Source organism: Mangifera indica, chromosome 20 (genome assembly GCF_011075055.1).
Source record: "Mangifera indica cultivar Alphonso chromosome 20, CATAS_Mindica_2.1, whole genome shotgun sequence".
Taxonomy (NCBI): Eukaryota; Viridiplantae; Streptophyta; class Magnoliopsida; order Sapindales; family Anacardiaceae; genus Mangifera; species Mangifera indica.
This window is the reverse complement of record NC_058156.1, coordinates 5,334,750-5,346,614: the sequence shown is the minus strand read 5'-3', so window position 1 is coordinate 5,346,614 and position 11,865 is coordinate 5,334,750. Positions and strand designations below refer to the sequence as shown.

The following is an 11,865-nucleotide window of genomic DNA, read 5'->3' as shown; positions in this document are numbered from 1 at the left end:
ATGAAGACCAAAATCCATTGTGGAAATATGTCACAAAAATTGAGAAACTTGGAGAATCAGGGGGTACATGCAAATGGGTTTGTAATTTTTGTCAGAAAGAAAGGCAAGGGACTTATACTAGAGTTAAAGCTCACCTATTAAAAATTACGGGGAAAGGAATCAGTGCTTGTTCTAAAGTGAAATTTGAAGATTTAGTAGAAATGAGAAAATTAGATGATGAAGCTACCAATAAGGTTTATAATTCTCAACCTAAGGAAGTGTCATTGCCTAGTAGTACTACTAATGTAAATCAATCATTGTCTTTATCCTTACCGTTACCGAGTGGGTCAAATCTTTTTTTAAAGAAGAGAAAAGTTGATGATTCTTCTATTGCTAAATCTTTTAACATACAAACTAGAGCTCAATTAGATGAGAAAATTGCTAGAATGTTTTACACTGGTGGTCTCTCTTTTAATTTTGCTAGGAGTCCAAACTATATTAGTGCCTTTTCATTTGCAGCTAATCATTCATTGGGTGGTTATGTGCCTCCTGGGTACAATAAATTAAGAACTACACTACTTCAGCAAGAGAAAACAAATGTGGAAAGGTTATTGGAACCTATTAAAAGCACTTGGATGGAAAAAGGGTTAGTATTGTTAGTGATGGATAAAGTGACCCACAAAGGAGACCTTTAATTAACTTCATGGTAGTCTGTGAATCAGGCCCGATGTTTATTAAAGCGGTTAATTGTGCAGGTGAAGTTAAAGATAAATATTTCATTGCTAATTTATTGAAGGAGATAATTGATGAGGTTGGTCATCAAAAAGTAGTTCAAGTAATAACTGATAATGCTAAAAATTGTAAAGGTGTTGGGGAAATCACTGAAAGTATGTTTCCACATATTTATTGGACTCCATGTGTTGTGCATACTTTGAATCTAGCTTTGAAAAATATATGTGCAGCTAAAAATGTGGAATCTAATCAAGAGACATATGATAAATGTCATTGGATAACTGATGTTTATGGTGATGTTATGGTAATTAAAAACTTCATAATGAACCATTCAATGCGATTGGCTATGTTTAATCAATTTAGTCCTTTGAAATTACTTTCAGTTGCGGACACTCGTTTTGCTTCTGTTGTTGTTATGCTCAAAAGATTTAAATTAATTAAAGGTGCTCTAGAATCAATGATTGTAAGTGAACAATGGGGACAATATAGAGAAGATGATCAAAGCAAAGCAAGATTTGTTCGTGATAAGGTGTTGGATGAGAATTGGTGGGCAAAGGTCAATTACATTCTTGTTTTTACTGCACCGATTTATGATATGATTCGAATGTGTGATACAAATAAGTCATGTCTTCATTTGATTTATGAGAATTGGGATTCCATGATTGAAAAAGTTAAATCAGTTATTTACGAACATGAAGGAAAGTTTTCTACCCAAGATTCTCCTTTCTATTCAGTGATCTATAGTATTCTTTATGATCGTTAGGCAAAAAGTAATACTCTACTCCATTATCTAGCTCATTCATTGAATCCAAGGTAAATATCTAATTGAATTATATATTTCTTTCATACTTATTTGATATATTTATTTATTAAATTGGGTATTAATTTGTTAACTATTTGATATATCTATTATTTGTGAAGGTTTTATAGTGAACAGTGGCTTGAAGGAGGTAAAGGTAAAGTGCCTCCTCATATGGATGGGGAAGTATCTATTGAGAGGAACAAATGTTTTAGAAGGATCTTTTCTGAAGATGAGCGTTTTAAAGCATTGGATGAGTATGCTAACTTCTCTCTCAAAAGTGGACCGTTTGAAGATTCTGATTCAATTGGTGCTAGATTTAATACAGAACCGATGAAATGGTGGGCATGTTTTGGTTCAAATGCTCCATTGCTTCAAAAGTTAGCATTCAGAGTACTTGGACAACCTAGTTCCTCCTCTTGTTGTGAAAGAAATTGGAGTACTTATTCCTTTATTCATTCAATTAGAAGGAATAAATTAATTCCAAAACGTACAGAAGATTTGGTTTTTGTTCATAACAATCTTCGTTTATTGTCAAGGGTTAACTCTAAGTATTATGATGGTAAGGAGAAGATATGGGATGTTGGTGGAGATGACTTTGGGAGTATGGAAGATGTGGGAGTTCTTCAATTATCCAACCTGTCATTAGATAAACCAGAATTGGAGTCTGTTTTTTTCGATGAAGATGCAAATGACATAATGGATAAAGAGAATGATCAAATAGAGAAAATACAATAAATATTTTACTATTTTAAAAATTTTTTATTATATTTTATTTGATGACTTTGATATTGACCCTTGGAAATTATTATTTTGATGAAATAATATTGAGTTTGTAGGTTGATTTATTTACATTGTGATAAAATATATTGATTTATATACATGTATATTTTCCATTTTAAAAGATGAATATATAAGTATTGATTTAATTTATATATACATGTTTCAAGAACTTGAATTTGTAATTTATTTTTGGTATAAAATTATTTTGTTATATGTTATTTTAAATTTGTTGGAAAAAATCAATTGTTGTATTTTTTTAATTAAAATATAGGTTATTGTATTTTTTATAAAAATTTCATATTTATAAAAAAACCCTATATTTTTTATATTTACAAGTTTCCCCACGTTTCCGTTTCCTACTTTTTTAAGGAAATACGTTTCCACGTTTCCGTTTCCACGTTTCCACGTTTCCGTTTCCGTGCTACCTAGCTGTACGGCGTAAACCTTTTGTTACGCAGAAACCATCAAACAAGAGAAAACTCTAATAATTAAAGCTTCTCAAAGGAAAATAACAGAAATCGGAATCATAAGCTTTTGTTCCCTGGTATTCACCTTACTCCTGCTGAATTTCTCAAAACATTACCAACTTTCAGCAAGAATATCAACACCAGAATATGAAACTGAAAAAAGCAAAACAGGCAAATATACATGTAAGCATTTCTACTTGGTTATGTTGGATTAATGCAATAATAATAGGCGAAGAACAATGTTCTCACGAAGGGAACAATGTTCTCCAAAGCACGAGTAAATTCTTTTCTTTGCTTGCTTTTTTTTTTTTTTTTTTTAACATTCTGGTTTCTTACAGAAAGTACCCTCCCGTCGGCAATTTGGATGAAGGAAAGATTTTAAATAAAGTCCAGCCCAAATACCTACTGTAACTCAGTAATGGTCAAGTTTGGGCCAGATCATTCTAAAAGAAGGCCCAATTTGCAGATAAACCCTAGGGTTTCAGTTATAACCCGCATTTCTTCTCGGCTGAAGATCGTAAAACGGAGTAGCATCTGCAGCAGACATGGTGATAACATTCCCCTCTTTCTAACGGCTTTTTTTTTTTTTTTAAATATTTGCGAGCATGAATTTTTTTCAAAATGTATTAAAATTACTTTTTATATCTTTGATTTTGTTTTTTATTTTTTTTTATTGGCTTTTCATTGGATGTGTTTATCTTGATAGGTGAAGTATTCGAAAGAGCCCGAAAATCCCACCAAGTGTAAGTTTACTTTCATTCCTAGTTTTTAACTTTAATGTTTTCTGGGGTTGTGAAAGATTATATTAGATGATATCGTTTATCCTTCTGTTTGACAGCTTAAAATTCAATAATGGTTTGTATTTTATTTAATTTCCATATTGCAGCCTGCAAAGCCAGGGGTTCTGATCTCCGTGTCCACTTCAAGGTATGATGATCTAAATTTGACCATTTCTTATTTTTTGCTATCATAATTTGTATTTAATTTTTCATGGTACGTATAACATTATTGGTTTCACCAGGCGTAACGCCATGATTTACGTTTAGTGTGTTGCCATAGTTGTACCAACAGTTTCTGAGGAGCAATACAAATTGGTTTTATTTTGGCCTTTCCATCTATAATTAATTCCTGGATAAGCTAATTTTTATGTAGTTCGATTTTAGCATGGCAACTTAGGTTTTTATATATATATATATATATTGATTGCTGAATTAATCAAGTATTGAAGTTGTGTTAGCCATGTTCACAATTCATGATGAAATTTTTTTGGTGGTTTCAATCTGATGCTGAGGTTGTGTAATAAAATTGTAAGTTCATCCTTGTTGTACAGTTGAGTGATTTAATATTTTTGGATTGGTCATGCTCTCAAGTCTACTATTTGTTTTCTTTCTTTTTCTGTATTTTCATGGATTCTAGAGCCCACCATGTATCAATTTCCTGAGGCCTATATTGCTATATGTGACAGACTTTCTTTAGTGCCACAGAGAATGGCCATGTCTACACCCATATGCTTTGCATGTGCTGTGATGATTGCAGGGATGATATATTTATGCAAAGTGCTTGAATGCTATTTCTTAGTCAATATCATTTGTTTTTCCAGAATACAAGGGAGACAGCCCATGCTCTACGGAAATTGCCTTTGACCAAGGCCAAAAGGTACTTGGAGGATGTTATGGCTCACAAGCAAGCCATCCCATTCCGGCGCTTCTGTGGTGGAGTTGGGCGAACTGCACAGGCTAAGAATCGTCAACCAAATGGTCAAGGGCGGTGGCCGGTTAAATCTGCTAAATTCATTTTGGATTTGCTCAAGAATGCTGAGAGTAATGCAGAGGTATGTATCATGTGTTCTTGATTTGCTAGCCACTTTTTGTTCATTGTTTGCCATACATCAGCTGTTGCTGCACTAACTATACTTTTTTCCATTGTGTTCTTTAGGTGAAAGGCTTGGATGTGGATGCTCTATACATTTCTCACATTCAAGTGAATCAAGCTCAGAAGCAGAGGCGTCGGACGTATCGTGCACATGGAAGAATTAACCGTGAGTGCACTTACCATTGTATAATGAATTTTTTTTCCTACCAAACACTTATTTCCTTTATATTAACCTGTTATTACTTTCGGCAGCATATATGTCTTCCCCATGCCACATTGAATTAACTCTTTCGGAAAAGGAAGAACCTGTGAAGAAAGAGGTGTGTTTTCAGAAATAATTTTGTTGTAAGAATTTTATGCAAGGAGGGAGTTGTGTTGAAATTATCATGTGCTTTCTCGTTTGTTTCTGTTACTGTGTTCTCTTAACCCATTTAGATTGTTGATTCTGTTGAATATTCTTACTACTTTAGGACATTGCATCTTATACACTTCATTTGTTTTTCAGCCTGAGACCCAGTTGGCACCAAGGAAAACAAAGGCAGCTGCTTAGTTGTTCTCCCTTTTTGAATGGCGAGTCTTGAACTGTTTTTCTTTTTTCATTTCTGTAGTACCATTACAAAATTTTTGCTTTTGTACTCTTGATAGCGTATTGTGAACTTTGAAGTTTCATTATATCATAATTGTTTTGGGAAGTTTTTTTGTTTAGTATTTAGTTTTTTTTTTTTTTTTCTGCTGTGCAAATTGATGGGTTAACATGATTTACCTCCCAGAGGAATTTTTGGTGGCATTATAATAAACGATAATGTGTGGCTTTTTCTGAGTTCCTTGTTCTTTGAACTGTATTTTGATAGTCTCCAGACAACCAACCTACACGTGCATGTATGGATCTATTGTAATTCACAAGCAATGTAATTAAAACACAACAATCGGAATGGAAATTGGAATGGAAATTTGTATTGATTAATATTGTTCTCAAATAACAATTCAGCCACTACAATTCTTAAGTTTACTACCAACAAGGTGCTAAGATCCACAGCAATTGATTAAACAAAAATAACCAATTTCATTGGTGTCGCTGAGCATTCACCAAGAATCTACCAGCTCTCTAGAGCTTGGTCCCCTTCCTAATTCATGTTATTTTTCCCTACCTTTTTTTCTCCTCCCCTTCCCCCTTTTTATCATGCTTGTTTTTCCCTTCTTCACACCTCCCCTCTTGTGCTGCCACATCAGCCTTCAGTATAATTACGGTCCCCCCATTCTATTGGGATGTTGATGAACCTTCTTTGAGTTGAAGTGGAACTCGTGTATAAACACCTGTACTTTCTTCACCTTCTTGTATAACTCCCAAATGGTTGTCATAAGTTGTATTACTCTTAACCTAGTGTATTCCAAGTCTCCCTCTTGATCCATTGCCATTTGTCTCCCCTGCTCCCTTCTTATTTTTCTTCCTTACGTAAACTTGAGCCCTAACAATACCCTGCCCATCGAAAGACACCTAGTCCTCAAGGTGCAAGGTAGGGAAAATGTCTTTAAGCCTAGTATAGGCCTCCCAACTATTGTCATGGTTTGGTAACTCCCTCTATTTGATGAGTAATTCCAGATCTCCATTAACAAAATAACGATGATCTAACACCACTTTAGGATAGGTTCGCAATTCCAGGTCTTCCTACAACCTTTCAGGGAGTGGATGACAAACTATTGTCAGACCCGACTGTTTCTTCAATTGTGAAACATAAAAGACAAAATGTATCTTAGCTAATACAGGTAACTTGAGTTTATAAGCAACTGGCCCCACATGTTTGAATACATCATAGGGCCCATAAAATTGGGGTCAAAGCTTTTCATTTGATCTCGTTGCCAAGGAGCGAAGACGATAAGGCTAGAGCTTCAGGAATACATGGTCTGCAACCTAAAGTTGGACATCTTGGTGGTGTTTTTCTATTGAGAACTTCATCTTCTCTTGCGCCTTCATCAAGTTATGTTTCAACTCATCCAATATTGAATTCCTTTCCCAAATCAGTTGTTCTATTGCTTCAACCTTCGAATTCTCATCAACCCATCAAAGAAGAGTAGGGGGTTCACGTCCGTAAACAACTATAAATGGAGTCATACCAACGGAAGAGTGATGAGAACTATTGTACCAAAATTCAGCCCAAGCTAACCATTTGGGCCAAGGTTGTGGTTACCATGCACCAAAACAACGAAGGTAGGTTTCGAGGCATTGATTGACAACCTCTGTTGGCCATTCGTTTGAGGATGCTATGCGAAATTGTATTCCAACTAAGTATTAGCTGCCCTGAAGATCTCCTACCAAAATTGGCTCATAAAAATACGATCTTGGTCTAAGATTGTGAAGATGGGAAAGCCATGAAGGCACACTATTTCTCTAATGAATATGTTAGCTACATCCTTAGTTGTGAAAGGGTGTCGAATCAGAATAAAATTGTTGTACTTTGACATCTTGTTCACCACTACTAGAATGACACTAAGCCCTTTGGCTTTTGGCAACCCCAAAATAAAATCCATAGATAACTCTTCCCAAATTTTCGATGGAATTGACAAGGGCTGAAATAGACATGCAAGTGACACAGCTTGGTATTTCATGCACTAGCAGACTTCGCACTCGACAACAAATCTTTTAATGTCATCTTTCATGCCCTTCTAGTAAATTATAGAAGCCAGTCGCTTGAAAATTCTAAAGTAACCTGAATGGCCTCCATATGCAATGGAATGAAATTCAATCAATAGTTGAGGAATGTATTAGGATTGCTTAGGAATTACTAACTTGCCTTGATATAGTAGGACTCCCCTGCCAAAGAATACACTTTGTAAGAATGGGATTGAGGATTATATCTTGAATTATTCTCTACAACGTCTCTTCTCTCTCTACCTCTTGTAAAATACTGCCAATCCCCTAGACTTGAATAACTGACATAGCCCACAAAGAGTTAGAAAAATTTGGATTGTGAGATAATGTATCAGCAACTTTATTTTCACACCTTGGCCTGCATATGATCTCGAAATCGAATCCAAACATCTTTACTATCTATTTTTGCTGATCGTGGCCCATATCTTTGGTTCGATGAGGAACCAAAGGCTACGTTAATAAGTACAAACCTTAAAATACAACCCTAGAAGGTAATGATGCTATTTTTGGAGAGCTAGAATGATTGCCATAAATTCCTTTCACAAACAGATTTTCCTTGGTTTTAAAGTGAAACGACCTTACTCATAGAAGCAATAGGTTGACCTTTTTGCATCAATATAACCCCTAACCCCGAGCTTGATACATCCATCTTAATTACAAATTCTTTCAAGAAATTAGGAACAATTAAAACTAGAACTGAAACCATAACATTCTTCAAAGCTTTAAATGCCCTCTGAGATGTTGTTGTCCATTGAAAAGTATTTTTTTTTAGCAAGCAAGTCAATGGTTCAACAATCTTCTTGTACCCCTATACAAATCGATGATAATACCCAGTTAAACCAAGGAAGTCCCTCAAGTCACATAGATTTTGAGGTACTGGTCACGCTATTATGTCCTCAAATTTTTTTGGGACAACCTCAACTCCTCCTTTAGACACGATATGACCAAGATATTCGATATGATTCTGCCCAAATGAACACTTCTTCTTGTTAACGACTAGTTGGTGATTCCGTAAAATCCATAGTCCTGTCCACAAATGCTAGAGATGCTGCTGAAAATCCTTACTGTAGACAAAGATATCATTGAAGAAAACCAAGACAAACTAGCGCAAATGTGGTCTAAAAATTTTGTTCATCAAACTTTGGAACATGGTAAAAGCAATTGTCAACTCGAATGACATAACCATGAACTCGTAATAACCTTTAGGAGTTTTTAATGTCCTTTTTTTCAATGTCCTCTTCCTATACCTGGATTTGATGATATCCAAATTTCAAGTCAGGTTTACTAAACACCTCCGCTCCATTCAATTCATCCAATAGTTCATTGATAATAGGAATAGGAAACTTATTAGGAATAGTAAACCGGTTAAGTGCACGATAGTTAACATAAAACTGCCAACCCTCGTCTTTCTTTCGAACTAGTATGACATGGCTCGAGAATGGGCTAACATTAGGTCGAATCACCCTAGCAACTAGCATTTCATGTGTGATGTTCTCAATTTTAGTTTTCTGATAATATAGGCACTTATTGGGCCTAGGGTTTATGGTTAAGCTCCCTTCAACAACCTGATCACATGGTTTTAACACCACTGTGGGGGCAAGTTTTTTGGCTCCTTAAATAAATCTTCAAACTCTTTTAATAACCTTGTGATATCTAGCAGAAGTTATGTGCCCATTTACACTTTGGCCTTCCTTAGATTCCAATTCCACCCAAAAACCATTCCCTCCCTTATAAGCCAATTTGAACAAGGCTTTGAGAGACGTCTCTAGTCTTTTTAATGATGTATTCCCATACAATACAACACTTTTTCCTTCTTACCAAAACTTTATGGTTTGAGTCTTCCAATTGATTTTCACCTCTCCTAACCGATTCAACCAATCTACCTTAAGATTACATCCAATCCATCTAATCGAAAAGACAGAAAATTTTACTTGATGGCGAGGTCTACCAGTTTTAGCTCCACATCTTCACACTTGCCTATTCCTCTGACTCTTCTCTTATCTCTTAATACCACAAAATACTTAACAGCTTGAATGGAAATTCTCAATTCGGTTACTAACTTTTTAAATAGAAAATTGTGGGTAACTCCACTATCGATCAGTAGCAAGACTTGCCTGTCGTACACCTCCCCTATCAGTTCATCATCTTCAGTGAATCGAGGCCCATTACAGAACTCGTGTTTAAACTAACTTTCATTTCCTTGTCTGTTGCTGGTACCTCCTCTTCTCCTACTTCTTTTTCTTTCGCTAATTCCTCTTTGCTGGAAATCATTACCCTTAATTGTCTAAAACAACAACGGTGCCCAGGAATGAATTTCTCAACACATCTAAAATAGAGACTTTTCTTGACCTTAGAGTGGTACTATTCATGAGAAAGTCATCAGAAATTGTCGTTCCTCCTCAAAAATGAAGTGGAAACCCTTGAACTAGTCATTGGTTTTATAGTAGGATTAAGGATTTGATGATTTTGGTATGCGTTTTGTTGACTTTCATTATTTGGGCAATATTAATTTAGGTTACAGCTTAGGCCATAAGCTGGATTAATGTTTAGGCTGGTTGCAATTTGGTGGCCTGAGGTGTTAGATGCATTTGAACAATGGTTTTGGGTAGAATTATTGGGTCGACCATGGTTGGGGGATAGGTTGGTTGTTATGAAAATTGGGTTGCTATGTGATGAGTAGACCCAATGACTTGGATTGGTTTGGGTTTTGGGTTGAGTTTTTCTGGGTCGGGTAACATATTTCTCATTTATAAAGATATTTTTCTTTTTCACTTGACGGGCTCTATTCATCGTCTCAACCACTGTCCTAGGGTAGAACATCTTGACTTCCATTCTAATTTTGTCTAATAGTCTATTTATAAAGACGGTCCTCATCGTCTCTTCCGATAACCTATTTACTACTATTGAGAGTAACTCGAATTAACTCTTGAATTCTTACATCGAACCAGTCTGTCAGAGTACGAACAACTCTTCCTCTTCTATTCACTCATTAGGGGGTGGAAAATGGTCCATCACTTTACTCTTAAATTCTTCCACATTTGAGAACGGCTGATGCTTCTCCTTCCACTATAACTAATGCAATGTATCACCTTCCATACAAAACCCAATCGTAGTAAGCTTTTTTGCTTCCGTCAACCTATTTAATTAGAAGTATCATTCAACTTTCAAAATCCAATTGAGCACCTTGTCTCCATTGAATAACGGTAGTTCCAAATGACAATATTGAAGGTCTTATTGGTTTTCGCCATTCATCTCTCATTCCACAACTCTAATGGTTTGAGTTTCTCTACCTTTAGCTATTTCCTCAAATGGTGTTGTCGGAGGTACTAGTGGCACTCCAAGTAGAGGTTGGTACAAGGATGAGGGTTTGTGACCCGCTGGTGCCTTACCCTTGTCTCTTTCATCACGACCTATTGCCAACTCCCGTAATTCCTGCAAAAATTCCTTAATAGTTTCCATGTTTGTCTCCATTTTTTCTATATGAGAACTCATTTTTTTCATGTCATTAGTTATCTCTTCCACTCTTCTTTTCATCTTTGTCATCTCTTTTTCAATCCCATCCACCCTTGATTCCATTCTCGTCATGCTTTGATACCAAATGATATAGTCTCCAGACAACCAACCTACATTTGCATGTATCGATCTATTGTAATTCACAAACAATGTAATTAAAACACAACAATTGGAATGGAAATTAGAATGAAAATTTGTATTGATTAATGTTGTTCTCAAATAACAATTCAACCACTACAATTTTAAAATTTACTACCAACAAGATGCTAATTAACAACAATTGATTCAACAAAAATAACCAATTTTCTTGGTATCGTTGAGCATTCATGAAGAACCTACTAGCTCTCTAGAGCTTGGTCCCCTCCTTAATTCATGTTATTTTTCCTACCTTTTTTTCCTCTTAACCTTCCCCCCTTTATATCATGCTTGTTTTCCCATTCTTCACACCTTTCCTCTTATGTTGCCACATCAGCCTTGACTATATTTGCGATCCTTCAATTTTGTTGGTATGTTAATGCACCTTCTTTGAGCTGATGTGGAACTTGTGTATAGACACTTATGCTTTCTTCTTCTTGTTGTATAACTCTCGAATGGCTGCCATAAGTTGTATTACTCTTAACCTTGTGCATTCCAAGTGTCTCTCTTGATCTATTGCCATTTGTCTCTCTTACTCCCTTTCTATTTTTCTTCCTTACGTAAACCCGAGCCTTAACATATTTTCACCTGTAGTTTCTTAGTTGCCTTGATTAGTAACATATTTTGATTACCAATACTGTCAACTAATTATTTTCTTTGAATACTGTATCATGGATCCCTATGTATAGTATTAATTTTTGTTATGTACTAAATACACAGTTCCTTAACTAGAATATGTAATCCTCCATATGATCCCAGGAAGTAAGAATAGAAATTTACTTCGCTTATATCCAAAATGAAACTTATTACTCAAAGCTATATAATGTGTCTTATCTCTGGTAAAACAAACAATAATGTTGATAAAGAAAATCTAGCAAAAATTATGTTACAACAACTAAGCAATTTCAGGGACGTATAACTTCAAGTATTTTTTTCAT

At 35.3% G+C, this 11,865-nt stretch overlaps 2 protein-coding genes across 2 annotated transcripts; both read left to right on the top strand.

Moving 5' to 3' along the window:
- The first annotated feature begins 1,638 nt into the window (after nucleotides 1-1,638).
- On the top strand, nucleotides 1,639-2,298 carry LOC123203823. The gene has a single exon (XM_044620266.1). The coding sequence runs from the start codon at nucleotides 1,685-1,687 to the stop codon at nucleotides 2,246-2,248; it is 564 nt and encodes a 187-aa protein (XP_044476201.1). The 5' UTR covers nucleotides 1,639-1,684; the 3' UTR covers nucleotides 2,249-2,298.
- A 903-nt stretch (nucleotides 2,299-3,201) lies between these two features.
- LOC123204066 (60S ribosomal protein L17-2-like) lies at nucleotides 3,202-5,324 on the top strand. Its single transcript, XM_044620613.1, has 7 exons — nucleotides 3,202-3,308; nucleotides 3,467-3,503; nucleotides 3,647-3,687; nucleotides 4,361-4,591; nucleotides 4,696-4,798; nucleotides 4,885-4,952; nucleotides 5,138-5,324. The coding sequence occupies exons 1-7, from the start codon at nucleotides 3,306-3,308 to the stop codon at nucleotides 5,180-5,182; spliced, it is 528 nt and encodes a 175-aa protein (XP_044476548.1). The 5' UTR covers nucleotides 3,202-3,305; the 3' UTR covers nucleotides 5,183-5,324.
- The last annotated feature ends 6,541 nt before the right edge of the window (nucleotides 5,325-11,865 follow it).